The sequence below is a fragment of the Alnus glutinosa genome, chromosome 12, assembly GCF_958979055.1.
Source record: "Alnus glutinosa chromosome 12, dhAlnGlut1.1, whole genome shotgun sequence".
Classification (NCBI taxonomy): Eukaryota; Viridiplantae; Streptophyta; class Magnoliopsida; order Fagales; family Betulaceae; genus Alnus; species Alnus glutinosa.
In genome coordinates, this window is record NC_084897.1 from 26489718 (window position 1) to 26510862 (window position 21145).

Genomic DNA, 21145 nt, shown 5'->3' on the forward strand with positions numbered 1-21145 from the left:
TTGACTGGAAACAAAGGTCAACAATTGAACCCGCTTACCACCAATGAAATTCCGACACGAAGCATCTGAGTATTCCTTCCTCCACCATCCTCCCCCTCCTCTTTTTCTTCCTGCTTCGTTTTTCTTACGCAGCCCTCTCCCTCCGCAAAACCCTAAAACCCGACCCGATCCAATCCCAGAACCTCGATGGCGAGAAAAGCCATACCCGTTCTGAAACAACTCCTCTCGAAACCGCCAGGCCCCGCCACGCGCCTCAACCCAGCCCGGTCCGTGACGTACATGCCCCGGCCGGGAGACGGCACTCCACGCCCCGTGACATTGATCCCGGGAGACGGGATCGGACCACTGGTGACCGGTGCGGTGGAGCAGGTGATGGAGGCGATGCACGCGCCGGTGTACTTCGAGCGGTACGAGGTGCGCGGGGACATGAAGAGGGTCCCCGAGGAGGTGATAGAGTCGATCAAGAAGAACAAGGTGTGCCTGAAGGGCGGGCTGGTCACGCCCATGGGCGGCGGCGTGAGCTCGCTCAACGTGCAGCTCAGGAAGGAGCTCGACCTCTACGCCTCGCTTGTCAACTGCTTCAACCTCCCGGGCCTCCCCACGCGCCATGAGAACGTCGACATCGTCGTCATTAGAGAGAACACCGAGGGCGAGTACTCTGGCCTCGAGCACGAGGTCGTTCCCGGCGTCGTCGAAAGCCTCAAGGTGGAGAACTATTCTTTAATTCATTGTGTGTTGCTGAATTGTGTGCTGAGACAGTAATATATATATATAAACTGTGAATCGATTGATTGAAAATAATGTCTAGAGCTCTTAAAATCTAGAAGATGTGGTTTTTTCCTTTAAATTTTCTATGAATATGTTTGAGATGGAAAAATCTGAATCATATGACTGTGAATTTACCCTAAAAAAATCTAGAGGATGGTTCAGTTCGTTTCTTTCATTTTCATCATTGTGATTTTATTGGTATCCGTTTTGGAAGTATTAGGTCAACGCAAATCTTTGTATAAATTTGTGATTTTTGTATTTTTCATGAATATTTTAGTTTGTGCCTCATACTAATGTTTTGGGTAGGTGATAACAAAGTTCTGTTCGGAGAGGATTGCAAAGTATGCATTCGAGTATTCTTACTTGAATAACAGGAAGAAGGTGACTGCTGTGCACAAAGCAAACATTATGAAGCTTGCAGATGGTCTGTTCTTAGAATCTTGTCGAGAGGTTGCGACAAAATATCCTGGAATCCAGTACAATGAGATTATTGTGGACAACTGCTGCATGCAACTTGTTTCAAAGCCTGAGCAATTTGATGTCATGGTATGTGAATCTATGTTCAAATAATACTACTGGTTCTGGCTCTCTGTTTGTTAATGCATTTTAGGAAGCGTTTTCTGTGTTTGGTTTGAAAAGGTGTTATGATGCGACATAAATGTAAATATTGTTTTTGTGTAGTTGTTTGTTAATGTTTTTGTTTTGAGAAGAGACAAAAGAGGGTCTCTTGTGGGTTTTGTAGTTTTATGTGGGTTTTCTTGGGTTTTTTATGTGGGCTAGCTGAGTTGTCCCTGTATATACTTCATGTGTACTTAGGGGCGCATTACGCTTTTTTAATGAAATTTTCTTACTTATTAAAAAAAAAAAAAAAGGGGAGACAAAAGAAGCCACTGTGGTTTATGTTAGTATTGCTTGGCTACCTTCGGTGTAGTTTATGTTGGTAATATTAATGGAATATCATGAGCTACATCAGCTCTAATTTTCTTTAGGTTAGCAAAATGTCTTACGGGAGGGTTTTAGTAATGGATAGTAATCATGCCAGAATGAGATAATTGGAGACTAGAAACCTTTTTTTTCTTGTTCTTTTCCGGGGTGTGGTTGTTCATTGAGAAAGTGGCTTATAGTTAATTGATGCCCAGGCGGGTATAGTTAGTTTGCTGCATTTATTGGAGAACGGGATAAGAAATTTTGGTGGTTTTTTTTTTTTTTTTTTAATATCAATTAATCATATGAGAGAAATTAATGCAGCAGGAGCTTATGATAATGGTTTTCTGGAACTGTTCTGATTTATCTTTACTCTTTTTGTTCTCCTTCTACTATTTTATCAAATAGAAAAAAGGTTTGTGTAGATGATGCAGGCTGGTTTACATTTTGTAGGTGACACCAAATCTTTATGGTAATCTAGTTGCAAATACAGCAGCTGGTATTGCTGGTGGCACAGGAGTCATGCCGGGAGGTAGGTCCACATATATTTTAAATTTCAGAGCTCATATTCTTATAGTCTCTCTCTCTCTCTCTCTCTCTCTCTCTCTCTCACATTATTCCATTTGTGTCTACATACTCTTGTCTAGATCTCCAAGCTAGGTGCATCATCATTGCTTGCATGTGGGTAATAAAACCTTTTTTCTGCAGCATAAGAGATCACAATGCTGTCTTAAGCCATGGTGATGACTTATGCAACACAGTAAAACATCATGATTAGATTTGGTTACAGATTAGTGTGAAAGACAACTTGTGCTTCAGTTGCATGATAGCAAATCTCCATCAAATTAGAGTTGGAGAGTCGCATTGTGTAAGATTGTGTAGACAACTACAACTGAGTCCAGCATATGAGGGGTTTAAACTTTTGATACTAATTAGGATATAACATAGGAAGTGGACAAGGATCCGTGAGTGACTTCTTATTTAGCCTTGAAGTAACCCAGGATCCTCTCAACTCTACCCTGCTAAATTCGTGTTAAGTTTGTATTGAGTTTGCGGATCTTGTCAGAAATTACTAACCCTAATTGTATTTAGTGTAATGCTGAGAATGACCTTTTCTCTCTCTCTCTCTCTCTCTCTCTCTAGACAGCAACCCAGAGAAAGAAAAAGAAAACATAATGTAACCATGCGATCGAATATTGTTTTGCTGCTTTTGATCCACGCATGGGTGATGTTGCAGGCAATGTCGGGGCTGATCATGCTATCTTTGAGCAAGGTGCTTCGGCAGGGAACGTGGGCAATGAGAAACTATTGGAACAAAAGAAAGCCAACCCAGTAGCCCTGCTTCTCTCATCTGCCATGATGCTGAGACATCTCCAGTTTCCTTCATTTGCTGATCGATTAGAGACTGCTGTGAAGCAAGTGATAAAAGAGGGCGAGTACCGGACAAGGGACCTTGGTGGACACAGCACAACTCAAGAAGTGGTTGATGCGGTTCTAGCCGCTCTAGACTGACCCACCGCCACCGTCCTGACCAATTTTGTGATTTATCATGGAGTTCTTACCTCTCTTGTATTCTTTTTTTCCCATCTTCATAAACACATATTTCGCTGATCACCATTGAAATGGCTCCGTTTTTGTCTAAATAATATCAATTCTAAGAAGGAATTTTTTTTTTCTTCTTTTTTGGGTAAAAGCAGTCAAGTGATCATATACTTTGCTCTCTACTGCAATGGGATCCTCATTGTATTCTAATTTTCTAATGCAAGTATCATAATGGCCGAGTATGGACCTGTATGGTATTATCGAAAAGTGGATGTTAATCATGGCTTCAAGAAATCCAAAGTCTTATTTACAATACTTATGCCCTATTTGTTTCGATGTAAAATATTTTTTATGAAAATTTTTTAAAAAAAAATGATTATTTTCTGTTGTTTGTTCTTGGGCGGGCTGCCTCTCTCTCCTCACCCCTAGTTCCATCCATTAATGATGCAAAGATTTTAGTAGGTTTACATTATGCAACCATAGGCATGTTGTTTCACATACAATTAGTGTGACTGCCTCTTGCTCTATGGAGCAAGGGTTAAGAAAACTAACTTGATGCCTTAGATTAATGAATTCTGTCATTCATGGAGAAAAGAACCAACTCGATTATAGAGAAAAGAATATCAATTACCCGTTAATGAAGAACCCAAGATGCCAAATTAAAATCACTTCTGGGAGTGAATCACAAAGTAGATATCAAGATAAATTATCCTATGCTACTAAACCTTAACTTCAATCCTAGGCTTAAAATACATATTGCTAAGCTACAACTAGGGCTATTGATCACTAAATTGTGTCGGGCATAAAATAAGCAGGCTGCCGATCAAAGAGAAAAATGCATCAGAAATGAGTGATATATATATATCAAAACAGAGTTGGAGAACAACTTACAGTCATTTACTGCAAGAATGCTTCATGTTTGAGCTCCCTTGAAAACTCATGTTTCCATAATCCGAATACCTCATGGCTTTCAGCAAGCTGCCATTCATTCTGGGCTCTGATAGCTTCTGTTCATCATCCTCTGCCTGAAGTTCTGTATGTGTTTTTCTCCGACGCTCATTATGACCGGCTAACTTTTCCCGACAACTCTTTTTGTTATTATCAAACTGTGAAATTTCATGAAACCTGCACCACACATTCAAACCCCAACCAAATACTTATAGCAGAGTCAAGAGGAAAATCAAACATGGATGCCTCTATTCTGGTATATGAAGGAAACAGAATTTATGATTCAAATTCTACAAAATCCAAATTAACACTACTGCTGCAATCTACAGAAAATACCAGCCTCTGATTTTATTTTCTATCACACCCCCAAGAAATAAAAGGTAGCAGGAATTCTTCAATTGCAGAACAGATGCCATAAAATGACATGAAAAATATAAGCTACACTCCAGTAATATTTCCGTGGAAGATATACTAAATTCGTCAAAGTAAACAATCAAACACATAACGGGCCAAAAAAAGAACACCCAATTAATTAATCCACCTGCAATCAATAACTCGACAGAAGTAGGAAAATCAAGATCACCCATCGGCACCACAAAATCAGAGAAGCTTTTCTAAGATAGAAAGGAGGGAAAAGTTCAATACTTGCTACACTGCTGGCAAAACCTCTGGCGAAGGCCGCTGACCAAAACCACAGCCGCCTTGGCGTGGCGCTCGCAAACCTTATGGCGCTTGTGATATGCCTTCGCCATTCGCAATTCCACACCACATTCATCAGCCTGGCAACGTAATGAGCCAATGCTACTAATACTACTACAATTTACAAAGGGCGCCAAAGCACTTAGTCTCTGCCCAGCTGAGACAACCCTTATCATCACCTTCTTCCTTCTATATTCTAGCTCCTGCTCTTCTTCTTCTTCCTCGTCTTCATTATCATGATCATCATAATGTTGAGTATCTTCTTGTTCCTGTCCTACATATTCTTCTTCTTTCTCGAAAGATCTGTTGGCCATTGATACCCTACACACAAAGAGGAACAGCAAGAGGATATTTGAGGCTATTTACGAGAAAGAAATTTCTGAGAAGGGTGGCTAGAGTTTCTGGGTGTGAGAACTAGAGACGGACGACAATGGGTTGGAACCTGGAAATACAGAGAGAACAGAGGAGACTGGAGAGGACCGATGCCGAAGCAAGACGAAGAAGCAAAGCCCACTAGACTCTTCTAAAAGGACAGACGAATCAGACCATCAAATTGTCGTATTTGTCACAAAAACACATATTTTGGTGAAAGTTTGGCCGTACACTTCTATATATAACAATAAGAATGTATTATTCCTATCTCATTTATTATCCAATATTAATTTTATATTAATATATATTGAGTGTGAGATTTATGTATATAAAACCTATATATACTGTTGACGAATACTAAGATGACGTGAAACTTATTTATTGGTATCTTTATCATTTTTTAGTTGCAGCATAATAATGGTTATTATGTGAAAAACATGCCGGGAGGCGATTCAAAAGATTTGTATGTTATGATATCATTTACAACATTATATGCAACAATATGAGTCCGTAACTTATAAAATGGCTTATTTTTATTTCATTTAAAATAGAAAATATCTTGTAAGGGTAGGCTTCATCCCCCTCATGAGGGAAGCCATAGGATTAAGGTAAAAAAATAATGTCAATAATTAAGCAAAATATAATTAGAACAGAAGAAAAAACAGAGTTCAGAATTTTTTTTTTTTAACTAAAAAAAAAAAATGGGATAAGTTTCCCCTATGCCGACAACCCAAAATTACATCATACATAGGCTTCCACAGGGGGCTTCAATTGTTGTCCTGGATTGCTCAAATGATGTCCCTCAAACATTGTACATGATGATTTTGCTTTTCGAATTAAAGATGTTTGATTGAATAAAATTACAAAAAGACAAAAGATGTTTGATTAGGGAATGTGAATCAGACACCGTGTACGTTTTCATTTTATGTCACCTCACCAGGCAGGCAGTGGGTACCCACCTTTGCACAATTGGGTGGCGGGCCAGGCTACTCGCACATGCAATGAATCGATACCGTCCAAAATGCTGGTAAAACTTTACGTATTAGGATTATTTTGTTGGTAAATTATGAATGACCGTTGATCGCCGAATCTGAAAATCGAGATCGACTGATCAAAGAGCATTCATAACAGTTTTTTAACCATTTTTTTTTTTATATATATAAGAAACAAAATTATTTTTTTTTCCTTAAAAAAACACTACACAGCAGGCTTTTTTTTTAATTATATCATTAAAATATTATTTTTTTACTTTTACTTTAATTAAAAGTAGAAAAAAGAAAATAAAGTAGGAGAGATATAATATATTTTTTACCTTTACTTTAATTAAAAGTAGGAAAAATGAATAAAGAATGAAAGAGATAATATATTTTTTTGAATAAACAATTGAATGGGAAGTGAAAAACATTTACAGCAGCTTCCCTAAAGGGGGTCTGTTCCCTAAGTTTTAAATAAAATTTTAAGAAAGTTACAAAAACTCCTCCACAGCAGCTTCCCTAAAATTTTCGTTTCCTCGTGAAGTGAATAGTACTTCTCAATGCCCATTCAATTGTTTATTCATAAAATATATTATCTCTCTCTTACTTTATTTTTCTTTCTTACTTTTAATTAAAGTAAAGGTAAAAAAATATATTATCTCTCTCATGCTTTATCTTATTTTTCATACTTTTAATTAAGGAATAATTATATCATTGGTCCCTGTGGTATGTCATAATTATTTTTTACTCTCTATGGTTCAAAAAGTTCATGAGAGGTCCTTGTGTTGTGATTAGCAATAATTACAATCCATCCCTGGAATCAAATTCCGTTAAATTTTTTGATAAATTCTGTTAAATGCCACGTCAGCGTCACGTGTCGCCAATAAAATGGCGACACATGTCCATCTTAATAAAGAACAAAAAAAATATTAAAAAAATTAATTAAAAAAAAAAAGAAGAAGAAAGCAAAGGGCAAATGGCAAAGGGGTGGTTGGGCCACCCCCAGCCTCTGGGGAGGCCACGGCCACCCTAGAGGTGGCCGGGAGTGGCGCGCGGCCACCCCCATAGGTTAGGGGTGGCTGCCCTTTGCCCTTCGCTTTTTTCTTTTTTCTTTTTGGTTTTTTTTTTTTTAAATAAGAATATTTATTTATTTTTTTATTAAGATTGACACGTGTCGTCATCTTATTAACGACACGTGGCGTTAACGTGGCATTTAATAGAATTTGTCAAAAATTTTAACGGAATTTGACTCTAGGGATTGATTTGTAATTATTGCTAACCACAAGGACTTCCCATGAACTTTTTGAACCATAAGAAGTAAAAAAAAAATTATGGCATAATGGGTCGAATCGGGTCGCCACGACCCGTTTAACTTAAAAAGTGCTTTTTTTTTGGGGGGGGGGGGGGGTTGTGGGTATTTAAATGATATACTAATCTATGAATTCACATTCATTGTTTTTTTGCCTTTTCCTAGCATCCAAATAGAGACCCTCGATAAGTAATTTGCAAATAACAATAATACCTAACACAATAGATTAAAACCTTATATATCTGTTTGTGTTTGTATTTTTAATTTGTTGTTTGTTTTCAAGACAAATACACTGACAAATTTGCATTAATGTTACTAATTCCCAATACACAAAAAACAAAAAACACCCCCTAATTAAAATACATTAACAAACATGAAGATGTTTGATTTTAGTAGTAACACCCCTTAAAGCTTTCTAAACTAAAAGGTTATGACCTTTCAGATCACGAGGTATAAATGACCTTTCAAGTCCAGTTTTCGATTGGGCCTCGCGAGAGGAAGAAGGGGCAGCGGCACGGAGCTGAAGAAGAAGAGAAAAGCGGCGTGACCAAAGGAAAAAAACCAAAAAAGAAAGAAGTTAGGGCTTTCTAGTTTTGTGTTTTGATTTCGGCTAAAACAGATTATTCCCAATTTCCCATTCTCCCCTTTTTTTCTTTTTTTTTTTCTTTTTTTTTTTTTTTAAAAAAAAAAAAAGAAAGAAAGAAAGAAGAAGAAGTTAACGTGTCTGGCGGGTCACACAGACCGAATTAAACGGGTTATAAACGAGTCGACCATTTTTATGATCCAAACCCATTTAAGATAAACCTAAACCCGCTAATTTCGTGTCGTGTTCGTGTTGTATTATTAGGTCGTGTCAAAATTGCCAGCCCTACTTATATTCAGGGAAAATGGTTGGGAAGCTGTAAGGAATGCTCTAATGACCAAAGGAAAAAAAACCAAAAAAGAAAGAAGTTAGGGCTTTCTAGTTTTGTGTTTTGATTTCGGCTAAAACAGATTATTCCCAATTTCCCATTCTCCCCTTTTTTTCTTTATTTTTTTCTTTTTTTTTAAAAAAAAAAAAGAAAGAAAGAAAGAAGAAGAAGTTAATGTGTCTGGCGGGTCACCCAGACCGAATTAAACGGGTTATAAACGAGTCGACCATTTTTATGATCCAAACCCATTTAAGATAAACCTAAACCCGCTAATTTCGTGTCGTGTTCGTGTTGTGTTATTAGGTCGTGTCAAAATTGTCAGCCCTACTTATATTCAGGGAAAATGGTTGGGAAGCTGTAAGGAATGCTCTAATGTTTCTCAATGCATTGTGAAGCACTATTCACTTCCCAGGGAAATGAAAATTTTAGGAAAACTGCTGTGGAGGGATTTTTGTAACTTTTTTGAAATTTTTCTTAGAACTTATGGAACAGACCCCCTTTAGAGAAGTTACTGTAAATGCTCTTACCACGGCGTGGATATGTGTTGCGGAAAATGATTATTTGGGATTTGTGATTAATCTTGTATCGTACGGATAATTCTTGATGATGATTAAGGGAAACTATGCACCCTCATTGTTTTATATTTTGTTTCCTGTTTTATATTTTATTTATTTATTTATTCTAGGTGTAAAATGACAATTATTTGATAAAGTAATGTTTCTTACACAATTCTCACACAACTTTAACTAACTTTTTTTAAGATCAACCATTAAATATTTATGGCCCACATATAGAAAAATAAATTCAACGGTTGATTATAAAAAAAAATAAAATAAAAAAAAATAGTTAAAGTTGTGTAAGAATCATTACTCTATTTGATATACTTTACTCCAAGCAGAATCACAAGTTGGAGTCGGATTCGGTATTTGTCTCACGAACTAGAGCTATTTTTTCTTTACCTAAAAGGATGCTAGAGTCTTCATAAAATTTCCACACTTTAAATTCTAGGGCTTGCAATGATTACCCTAAAGATTATGGATGTAGGAACACAATTTTTCTAAATTTTCTGAGTGCGTTCATGAAACGTACCTCGGTTCCTTTTATAACCAATGTGATGTCTCTCTATTAAAGTCTTAAGAAGAAAGAAATTATAGTAAAGAGAAATTTATGAACTCGCATTAATAATAGAGTTCTTTTCTAATTCAAATTGATGGGGGAGTTATCAAGTAATTAACCACTCCACCTACTCTTTGATTTCAATTAGAATTCTAACTCTACTAACATATGTGGAAGTTTCATTAATTTCCAACCAACAACGGAACGTATTGAATATTTTGAGTCATGTGTGAGTCACATGATGTATTTTTTCGCCCAAGTTAATAGAAAATACTGATGGAGCACACAGAATTAAAATATCCGGTAATTTGAGCATCTCAACTATCGATCATTTTTTAAAGTCTAGGGGTGATTGCAAATAGCCAAGAGAATTGATAGAACCGTCCCCTCTCCACCTTTTAATATTAAAAAAATCAAATTCAATAATAAAAAAAAAAAAAAGAGAAAAGTGTACTTTTACTTTTGAATTTGATTTTTTTAATATTAAAAGGTGGAAAGGGGACGGTTGATCAATCAACCGTCCCCTCTTTATCAATTCTATCAACCGTCCCCTCTTTATCAATTCTCAATACAATTGCCCTTTCTCTATCGATTCTCAATAGCCAAATAGAGTGCTGGTTCGAAAAGGATAAGTGTTGTTTACTTAAAGAATATATATATATACTAAATAAAATTTTGTTGTGATGTTCCTTGCCATCGAGCTTTTCTGTAGCTTGAACTTTAAAGTCTTGAGTGCTCCGTTCAAATGAACTTGCAGTGAAGGCATTCTATTATTCAATTTTCACCAAAGTCAAGGCCGCAGTTTAAGACCGACTTAAACCATGACGTGAGATCTGAAGTCACAACTAAGCATTACACAACTTTTGAAGGACGCGTGCGGTCATGTGCAGGAGGAGTGTATGGATCGGAGCTGCTAATAATTGCAGTCTTTCTCCATGTTCTACTCACCTACCATGGCCATCTCTCTTCATCTTGCATTCTTGCTTATTCAAATATTTTGGCATGAGCAGAGTAAAGGAGAGTGACATAAACAGATTTGGCTTCTCTCGGCAAAAACCGAGAACTAAATCCAATCTTGGGATTCGGAGATGGCATTCACGTTGGAAAATGGCTCTATATATGTTCAAGCTTCGTTGGTCAATCTTGACTATCTAGGAGGAGGGGATTTTTTTCCCTATTTTTTTTTAGGGATGAAAATCGGATGCGGATGCGTATTCGGTTATCTCATGATTCTCTTTATTTCATTTCTTATCTACTCTATCTCATATTCATCTTCTAATAGCTTTCCATACTTAATCAATAGAGTAATATTATAGCCTCGTTTGGTTCGCGAAATAAACTCCTAAAATGAAATGATTATTCTTATGAAATAGTTATTCTTTTTGTTTGGTAAGGATCTATTCTTTGAAATAATTATTTCCATTGGAATGACTATTTCCTTCAGAAGAGGAATACCGATTCCTCTAAAAAATGAGTGGAATAGCTATTCCAATGAGAATGAACTACATTTCCAAAAAAAAAAAAAAAAACTCTTATTTTCTTTCATTTTTTTTTTAAAAAAAATAAAAACGAAACCCAACCCCTAGCCTACATAGTGATTGGCCAGCCACATAGGGCACCGGGGTTAGTTGCACCACTCCCAGAGCAATTGGGGCTGGCATAGGCCACCCCGAAGACCACGCCGGGAGTGGTTGCGGCCACCCACAATTTTTCAATTTTTTTTGATTTTGTTTTTTATTTTTTTTATAATTTAAGTTTTTATTTATATATATAATGTGAGGTTTTTTTTTTAATAATTTTGATTGAATTCCAATTAAAGTGTATATGTTATTGCTAAACTAAAGATTATGAATAATCATTCCATTTCACTCTCTTTTATTCTTAGGAATAACCATTCATTTTCTAATAGAATACTCATTTTGTAAACCAAACGAAGCCTATATATTACACTACTATTCTATTATATTGATATGACATTGTAATTCACTGTTACATCAACTTTTTTTTTTTTTTTTTAAAAAAAAAAATTAATAATAAATTAGCAATAAAACATTAGCATAATAATATAGTGATGTGGTATATAGCATTACTATACTCTTTATATACGCAACAGGAATTCAGATCCCATGAATATTGTATAGGGCGTAATGCATTTTTTTTAATAATTCATTTTATTGAATGGTATAGATCAATCCAGCAATCCAAAAATTAAAAAGTAGATTTGGGGTGGTTCTAGTGGGATGACTGAACCACCGCCTTGCCAAGGAGGGAAACAAATCCTATCTAGTTGAAGTCAATTGGAGAGAAGAAGCCGGGCTTTTATAAATAAATGGTAAAATTGTTAAATAAATTGTGAAAAGACAATTTTACCCTTCACTTATAAAAGACCACATTCGCCAAGGAGATGGTTCGGTTATCCTAAACTACCCTCTTTTTTTTTTTTCTTTTTTCTTTTTTTTTTTTTACTGTTAGCACGATATGTACGGTAAAAAAAAGTATATTTGTACCCCACGCAATATTCTAGGTATTGAATAGAATCTAAATCCGTCGTAGAGTGCCAAAATTGGAAAACTTGGTTGAAAACAGGACCAAAATAAGGAGCATAGCGTACAAGGAATATAAACCACACTTTTATTTACGACACGTTAACAGGATAGTGTAATAAAACAAACCCTAATTTATCGCATTAATCGAGTACATAAACGTTGGAGCTTGAGCCGGGCGATACTATGGCGTGGCAAGCCACCACTGCTACTTTCTCAACGTAGCTCTTCCCAGCTATAGAGGCCGGCTTCTCCCAAAGATAGGATTGGATAGGATTTCTTTTTCTGGGAAGAAAAAATTTCCCCTGTAAATCATTATTGATTAAATTATTGAACTCATTCTTCCGTATAAATTTTAGATGAGAAATGCTAAAAAAAACATCTCTTCATCCTCCTTCATTTACTATTTTCATTAAATATATTGATTTTAATATAAAAGTAGTTTCTAATGTCACATTAGAGACTACTTTTATATTAAAATCAATTTATTTAATGAAAAGAGAGGATGAGAAGGGATGAGGGGTGCATGTGTAGCACCCCTCATTTTAAATACTTTTATATTAAGACCAATTTATTTAATGAAAAGAGAGGATGAGGGGTGCATGTGCAGCACCCTCATTTTAGATTTTATACAAGAGGATCCTCATGTATAACTAGTGTCCAACATTTAATGCTACTTTTCTCTTTTGTTTCTCCGCCACCATGAATCACTTTTTCAAGAACTCGTTGAGTCGCTTCATATGTAGTTCCAATCACTTTCATTCTTCCTTCTTCACTCAAAATTCTTGTAAAAAATTCTCTCACTTTTCCGGGAGCTTTGAGCCAGAATCATGGAGATCAATGGAGGGTCTGGTTCGTTGCTCAGCAAATTACGTTCCTTTGACGCCGATAAGCTTCTTGGAGCGAGCAGCAAAGGCTTATGGAGACAGGAACTCGGTCGTGTATGGTTCTGTGAAATATACTTGGGCTGAAACTCATGAACGATGTCTGAGACTAGCATCTGCTTTGACCCAGTTGGGGATTTCTCGTGGTGATGTTGTGAGTTGGTTTATATATATATAACATGCCTTGATTTGATTATCGGTCTTGATCGTTGTTTTCCAGAGTTTTCTGCGACTTCTTATCCATTATCCCTTTGAATTTATTTGGTATTTATGGTACTTAATTATAACTTTTGGTTTGAGCATGCAAGATTTATTTAAACAAAAAAGGAAAAATAGGATGCCTGGTTCCCCTTTCTGCCATATCTGGATGCTCTGATTAAGCGTGATCTGTTTTGGTTTCAACTAGTTCCCTTTCTGCCGTATCTGGATGCTCTGTTTCTTAATGTGTTTGGGAAGGTATTTTTTGTTTTCAGTTTTAAAAAGTGTTGTAAAAACTATCTTTATGTTTTGGGTTGTTTGTCAATGTTTTTGTTTGGAGAACATAAAATAACAGAGAGAAAACAAGAATGTTAACAAACAGAGCCAGCAGCAAATGTGTTGTTTCAGGTGTGCTGGGTATTACTCTGATGTGATTTGTTGTTATGGCAATTTTTGTTTTGAATTTTTATGACTGGACAAAGCAAAAATGTGATCAAGGCAGGGTTAGAAAGCATGTTCCTACGTTGCCTTATGGCTCATTTGTTATTGATTTTTTATTTTCATATTTTGAGATTAATTGAAGGTTACATGCCAAATTTCTCCAATCACTTCGAGTAGCTTGTTAGTATGAGATTTCAAGCCTATTTGGGAAAGTTCTGTTTACTCAAATACATATGCCACCCAAAGAGTCACTGCTGCTAGATCTGTCAACTGATATAAAGAACAGTTCAAGCCCTTATTTTCAAGTTTGTGACTCTTTCTTTGTTTTTGCAGGTTGCAACCCTGGCCCCCAATATCCCTGCAATGCAAGAGCTGCATTTTGCAGTTCCAATGGCGGGAGCAGTGCTCTGTACACTTAATACACGGTATGATTCAGCTATGTTGTCATCCTTACTAAGACATTCAGAAGCGAAAATCATCTTTGTAGACTACCAGTTACTTGAAATTGCTCAGGGAGCTCTCCATCTTCTTGCAAAGACAGACACAAAGCCACCATTCCAAGTCTTGATATCTGAATCGGATGGTCCATGTCCCATTGACATCGCTTCTGAAACCTGCGAATATGAGCGTCTTCTCGCAAACGGACACGACGGATTTGAGATAAGGCGACCAAATAGCGAATGGGATTCTATCAGCCTGAATTACACTTCTGGCACAACATCTAGACCAAAAGGGGTTGTGTATGGTCACAGAGGTGCCTATCTCAATTCCCTGGCAACTGTTCTTCTCCATGGGATAGGCTCAATGCCAGTTTACCTTTGGACTGTTCCTATGTTTCATTGCAACGGGTGGTGCCTCATTTGGGGACTGGCAGCTCAGGGTGGCACCAATATATGCCTTAGAAAAGTCACTCCAAGGGGTATATTTGACAGCATTGCTCAGCACAATGTCACGCACATGGGAGGGGCACCCACTGTCCTGAACATGATAGTGAATTCCCCTGACCGAAGGCGGCTTCCTCACAAGGTGGAAGTGATGACAGGCGGTGCACCGCCACCCCCACAGATTATTTCCAAAATGGAAGAGCTGGGTTTTGGTGTGTCTCACTTGTACGGCCTCACCGAAACATTCGGTCCGGGGACTTCCTGCATATGGAAACCCGAGTGGGATTCTCTACCTCTTGCCGATCGATCCAAATTGAAAGCGCGACAAGGGGTGCATCATCTTGGTTTGGAAGAGGTTGACATAAGAGATCCTGTCACAATGGCAAGCGTGCCAGCTGATGGTAAAACAATAGGCGAGATCATGTTTAGAGGAAATACAGTAATGAGTGGATACCTCAAAGATTTGAAAGCAACAGAAGCAGCTTTCGGTGGTGGATGGTTTCGAAGCGGGGATCTTGCCGTGAAACACCCTGATAATTATATAGAAGTAAAGGACCGATCGAAGGATATAATAATTTCTGGTGGGGAGAACATATGCACAGTTGAAGTAGAAACAGTTTTGTATGGTCATCCAGCAGTTCTTGAGGCTGCAGTTGTTGCGCGGCCAGATGATCACTGGGGCCAGACGCCTTGTGCCTTTGTGAAGTTGAAAGAGGGGTGTGATGATGTTGGTGCTGAAGAACTAATCAAGTTCTGTAGGGATCATTTACCACATTATATGGCTCCCCGGACTGTTATTTTTGAGGATTTGCCAAAAACTTCCACGGGAAAGGTACAGAAGTTTATTTTGAGAGAGAAAGCAAAGACTATGCGCGGCCGTTCATGACCATAAAGTTATGGCTGATCAATATGGGATATACAAAATGGGGAATGCTGAAATTTGGAAAAGTAAGACCATTTTTAATCTCTCTCTTAATTAAATATTGTCTCCTACTTGTATAATAATATTGTCCGATAGTGTGTGGATTGTAAATTATCTGAACATTATCCATAACATAACAGCAAAAGAGGATAAGTTGTTATTTAAATTTTTGAAAATCACCCTTTAATAGAAATATAAGAGCAGTTTATGACTGACTGTTTCAAAAGGGTTACTAATGTTAAAATTCGATCAAAAAATTGATTGTTGGAATAGTAGTTGTACTTGTACTGTTGTACATGTTCAAAAAATGTATCAAATTTCACATGAAAAATAATAGACCCGTGACTTTGCGTACATGACCCTAACGCACCAATGCGACACTCACATGTGTACTTGCCTAAAAGCTAATGTAGTCCTATCGAAATACAATCTCTTATAAAGCACCAAAGTTTCTTCTAACTTTTCAACATTAGACAAAGTGCAAAGAGTAATGCTTACTGCACAACAAATGCATGTGGGTTCTATGCACAATAATTGTACAACCAAGACATGTTGATCCTGTGCATAACAATTGCACAATCAAGACACATTCCCACACCCAATTGCACAACCAAGACATATGCATGGTTTCACACCCGATGTGTCTTGGTTGTGTAATTGTTATGCACAACATGTGCTCACATTGGTGGGTCCGTGGTGTAAATGTTGTGCAAAATCATTCCTCCCTATAGAAATACAATCTCTTATAAAGCTCCAAAAGTTCTTCTAACTTTTCAACATGGGACAAAGTGCACAACACAAATGGAAGGAAAGTTGAAAATTTCAACTACAATAGGAAACTTATTTTAATGAAATATTAACAATAGCTTGTGTTGGAGCATGTTTCCTTGTAATGTAAATTTTCATTCTTTGTTATTCTATAAATACATACAAGAAAAGTCTATTTTTGTCATCGGGTTCGCAGTCACTGACTCATCAAATAGTCTCTAGCCCCAAATCCGCAGTCAAGGCTTCTGCCCCCCAACAACTACAGGCTTGTTCTTACAGGTAGCCTTGTCGCTCATGTGGTGGCTCGCGCAGGATGTTTTTTCAGATTGAGGCGGGTAATGTACGGTGAGACAATGGAACCACAGTACAAATAATCTCCAATCTTGATCCCACTTGTAACCTTTGACAGTCCATGATCATAGTAGTGGGCGGTGGGTTTTCCTGCCAAATCAACTGCCAGAACCCCACTATTCTTCTCTATATGTGGTCGCCCTATGGACTTCTCCATGATTGCCAAACCCTTCCGGATGAAAGGGTATCTGACTGCTAAATCCCATGAAACTGAAGGTCCCTGCCAGTATTGCATAAAAAGATAGTCAACAAAGGGGATTGAGATCCGGCTAAGGTATTCTACCAGATCAAGATAGCCGAACCATCCTGTGGCTAAGGGAGTAGTTTGGCCACCCCCAACACCAGCCATTGGGGGTGACCGAACCACCCCTTTGGTCAAAGAAGGTGGCTTAGGTGGTTAAGCCTCCTCAAACCGGCCATACCTTTGGCAAGGGCTGGTTGATCGAGCACCCCAACAACCACCTTTTTAGTTTTTTCTTTGTTGTTATGATCACAAAAAAAAAAAGAAAAAAAAAAGAAAAAGGGAAACAAAACAAAGAAAAAGAAAAAGAAAAAGAATGTATTGCATCTAGTACTGGATCTCAATCCCAAAAAAGGAGTTGTTTTATAAGAACCATAAAGGCTAAAGCAATTATACTTGCTTTCCTCGTTCGGAAAACAATAATAAGTATAATCACACAAAGCTCGTCAATCTTCTTTGGAATTAGCCAGTGTTGTTATAGAATTATTTTAAAAGTCACGTTATATTTAGGAGAACACAAGAAAAACTCTAGTCCTCCTTATAGAATTATTTGTCTCTATAACGCAAATAATTTCAATCACCATTGCATTATATATCTATTAATGACAATGCTAATAAATAGTAATTATAAAACCAAATTATCTTTTCTCTTTTTGGGCAAGGGAACCGGAGAGTATCCAATCCCTTATAATGTAGGGACATTTTTGTCTTTTCACATTTTTTTTTTGGGACAAAAATGCCAACCGGAGAGGATCCTAATACCTCTTTTTCACCATCTTAGCATAGCCAATCTAAATTAAGCAAGGATCCTAAAGTTTTGGATTCAATGCACATGCTATATATCATTGTTTCACAGGCAACAAACAATTAAGCAAAAAGAAGGATTGATCTTTTTCTTCTTAAAAATGGAAAGTAAGAACAGATTTACCGTAAAGAGTGCAATCCAGTAATGGCCTTCTCCATCATATCGGATGTTATCAGGAATGCCTGGTAGATTATCGATAAACTTGTCTACTTTTCCTTTATCCTTGCCTTGTATGATATATTTTCTACACCTTCTCCTGCATTAGTAACCCATTTGAGGGAGGAATCATCAAAAAACTTACAAATATTAATGCCAAACAAAAACTAAACCAAACAAAACTTTGATTAACAGCAAACATACACTGGGGTTTCACAAAAGATGACATAGTTTTGATCAGGTGAGACTGCTACACCATTAGCAAAGTAGAGGTCGTGGAGCAGCACCTTTGTTCTTTTGGTTGCAGGATCATAGCTCATAAGCCTGCCATGGGGCTTACCCTCAAAGATGTCCAAAGAACACTCCCTTAAACTATATTTATATGAAGCGTCTGTGAAATAAATTATGCCATTCTCGGCTACATCCACACCATCTGTCGTTCTGAATTTTTGTCCATCAGCCTCGTCTGTCAACAACTCCACCGTACCTTCTCTGCTCACGTTTAGTAGGCCCTGTTATTATGTTATACACTCCGTTTCATTAATATCAACAACGTAACTAGCAAACATTGATTTCAAAAGACTGCTTACATATATACCCAAATCCCTCTAAATTCCCATGCCTAATAACAACAAAAGCCGGGACCTTTGGGTACCGTTTTATCTTTTACTATTTTTTGAGTATATTTTTGGGTGTTATTTCAACCCAACTCACAAAAAAAAAAAAAAAAAGAAATAAAAAATAATTCAGGAGTGGTCAAGTCACGGAATGGTAGCTAGACCACCTAGGGGTGGGCAAATTATCCGCATACCGCCTACCGACCGCTTACCGAACCGAACCGCCATTGACCGCCTACCGACTAATTTTCGGTTCGGTATTCGGTATAAAATTTTATTCTGAAAGCTGGTTTGGTAACCGAACCGAGCCGAACCGCCTTTTTAAGCGGTAATCGAGCCGAACCGAACTGTCGTTTAAGCGGTAACCGAACCGAAGTGCCTTTGATTTTGAACCGATTAACCGAAACGACGTCGTTTTAGTAAAAACGAAACGTTGATCCTATTTTTTTCCTTTAAAAAATCAAAAAGACGTCGTTTCATTACCCATGTTAACCGAATATTAACCGATTTAACCGACCACCTATTAACCGCTTTACCGACTTAACCGACCGCCTATTAACCGCTTAACCAACTTAAACCGACTGCTTATTAACCGCTTAACCGAAATAAATTAACCAACTGCATTCCGACAAAAGTCGGTTAACCGACCGAATTAACCGCCTACCGAACCGATGCCCACTCCTAAGACCACCCCAGGTGTCTAAGCCACCCGCAAAATAGCATGCCAACTAGTTTCGGGGGTAAATCGATTTTACAATTTTAGATTTAATTTAATTATTTTTTTCATTTTTAGTTTTACTTTAATACAGTGTGATCTAGTGGCATTTCAGGTTGTCTTAAAGAGATTAGGTTCAAGGTCGAATCTCATAATGAGAAGCGTTTAGAATTATTGGTTTCTTCATTAACATGGATGCTGCTAAATTTCTTAATGGGATTGGTGTTAAGTTATAACTCTATCGGTCTTGAAGAAGTACGAGCAGTTTCCACCGTCGCATCCCGCTCTTCAGGGATGACCGGTGGGTAAGAACCACCGTGGATTTTTTCACTCTGATAGCTTCTCCTACCCTTTCATCAGGTTTCAAATATAAATTTTTTTAAAAAAAAAAAGTGAAAGTGAAAGTAAATGGACTACTTTTCTATATACCTTGATGCCATCAGCGACGATTACTTCGTTGTTGCGTCCAAAAGCAATTCCCAAAGGTCTGCCGCCGGTGTAGACCCACTTCTCCACCACCGAGTGAGAAACCGAGTCGTTCACGGTGACTCGGTTGATCCACCCGTCGGCACAGCCGGTGTAGATGACTCCGGACTTGGGTTCGTAAGCAACATCTTCTGGGCCCTTCAAATCCCCCACACCCACGAGCTCTGATCCTTCTAGCATGCGGTCGTTGCGTGCTGGCACGTCAATGATGTGCCGAGTCAACGCATCGGGGGGCATTGGAGCCGGGTCGAACGAGTCGAGTTGGTAGAGAATTGTGGCGGCGACAACGGGAACCAGTGCTGTAATAAAAAAAGTGAACGGCCATGAAGTTTTTCTCTTGGAAGTGATGTTGGAGTCAGAGACGTTGGGTCGGGAAGCTGAGACGCCGTCTTTAGACATGATTGAGGAGTTCCGGGACTCAGTTTCAGGAAAGTAGCTGAGGAGATATTGTTCATTGCTGAATGCTGATTAGTCCAAGCTAAGAGATATTCCAGTCTTTGAATTTTTATTTTAATTAAATATTTTATTGGGGCCTTGCTTTAAAAACTTTGAACTCACACCATTTTTATAAATATAAATTTTTGAAATAAATCGTGATTTAAATATTATTAAACGGTGGAATTCTGGATAAACATGAAAAGTTAATCAGATATTTTTATCATTTGGGGAAGCCCACGTGGTGAAAGAAAGTGAGCCACTTCCAACAGTCTTTGGGAAATATTTTCGGATTATAATTTTTTATAATTATTTATTTAAATTTGAGAGAATTTGAACAGATGATTATGAGATACTACTTATGAAACCTACTTTACCAAATAAAAATTAAATTGTTTAACCACTTATCCGGTCAAATAAATTCCATAAGTAGTCAGTAACGAATTTGCTTCTGTTTTTTACTTGAAACTTTGGAAGCAAGACAAATACATAGATTTATGAATTTATTAGCACACAATCAACTCCAATGAGTTTTACCTTCAATATATTGGGCTATATACCCCTTCATTTCTCACTTCCCAAGATTTATTGTTCTTATTGACATTGAAAAAGACTCCTCAATCTTCGAACTCATTCATTTGTTTGTGATGCGTTATATTTTAACTTGGTTGGTTCAGGTTGAGAATGCAGGCTCAAAAGCTCACGATTTGAGCTAGGTTAGTAAAAGCTCAAACCACATGCCCCAATCGGGCCATGAGAGATAAAGTGTTAGCACTACAATTGCATAAGGAACACTGTGAGTCCCTCAGTCTTATTCTAAATTTTAATGGGCCCAACTTTAAAGTATTGTAACTTTTCATTGTCCGGCCACTTTGAATTATGGAGAACCATCATTCAGGGACATTGTCCGGCCACTTTGAATTATGGAAAACCATCATTCAGGGATAGAGGGCCATGCCCCCCTAATTTCTTAAAAAAATAAAATTATAAGGTTGTAAATTTATTTTTTTAAAAACTAAAAATATAAGATAAAAAATGAAAATTTGGCATACTGCCCTATCAAAAAATTTTGTTGGCCACTGGCCCTGCCCGGATCCGTCTTGCCACCATTATTTAATAAAACTTTATTCACCAAA

The 21145-nt window shown here is 37.5% G+C and overlaps 4 protein-coding genes across 5 annotated transcripts; 2 read left to right on the plus strand and 2 right to left on the minus strand.

Annotated features, from left to right (window-relative positions):
- Positions 1-43: 43 nt before the first annotated feature.
- Positions 44-3404, plus strand: LOC133851059 (isocitrate dehydrogenase [NAD] regulatory subunit 3, mitochondrial). The gene is made up of 4 exons (XM_062287362.1): positions 44-705; positions 1075-1314; positions 2146-2224; positions 2930-3404. Exons 1-4 carry the CDS (start codon positions 187-189, stop codon positions 3202-3204), a joined length of 1113 nt encoding a protein of 370 aa, XP_062143346.1. The 5' UTR covers positions 44-186; the 3' UTR covers positions 3205-3404.
- LOC133851060 (squamosa promoter-binding-like protein 3) lies at positions 3375-5434 on the minus strand. 2 transcript variants are annotated; one of them, XM_062287364.1, is made up of 3 exons: positions 4828-5434; positions 4126-4359; positions 3375-3481 (listed from the first exon to the last, which is right to left on the minus strand). In XM_062287364.1, the coding sequence occupies exons 1-2, from the start codon at positions 5193-5195 to the stop codon at positions 4128-4130; spliced, it is 600 nt and encodes a 199-aa protein (XP_062143348.1). In that variant the 5' UTR covers positions 5196-5434; the 3' UTR covers positions 3375-3481; positions 4126-4127. The 2 variants fall into 2 exon arrangements, with proteins under 2 accessions (XP_062143348.1, XP_062143347.1); XM_062287363.1 differs by lacking the exon at positions 3375-3481 and having other exon boundaries at positions 3647-4359.
- A 7287-nt stretch (positions 5435-12721) lies between these two features.
- LOC133852080 (isovalerate--CoA ligase CCL2) lies at positions 12722-15601 on the plus strand. The gene is made up of 2 exons (XM_062288753.1): positions 12722-13144; positions 13963-15601. Exons 1-2 carry the CDS (start codon positions 12809-12811, stop codon positions 15397-15399), a joined length of 1773 nt encoding a protein of 590 aa, XP_062144737.1. The 5' UTR covers positions 12722-12808; the 3' UTR covers positions 15400-15601.
- A 636-nt stretch (positions 15602-16237) lies between these two features.
- Positions 16238-20051, minus strand: LOC133852324 (protein STRICTOSIDINE SYNTHASE-LIKE 5-like). Its single transcript, XM_062289069.1, has 4 exons — positions 19518-20051; positions 17961-18268; positions 17724-17856; positions 16238-16774 (listed from the first exon to the last, which is right to left on the minus strand). The coding sequence occupies exons 1-4, from the start codon at positions 19971-19973 to the stop codon at positions 16496-16498; spliced, it is 1176 nt and encodes a 391-aa protein (XP_062145053.1). The 5' UTR covers positions 19974-20051; the 3' UTR covers positions 16238-16495.
- Positions 20052-21145: the final 1094 nt, after the last annotated feature.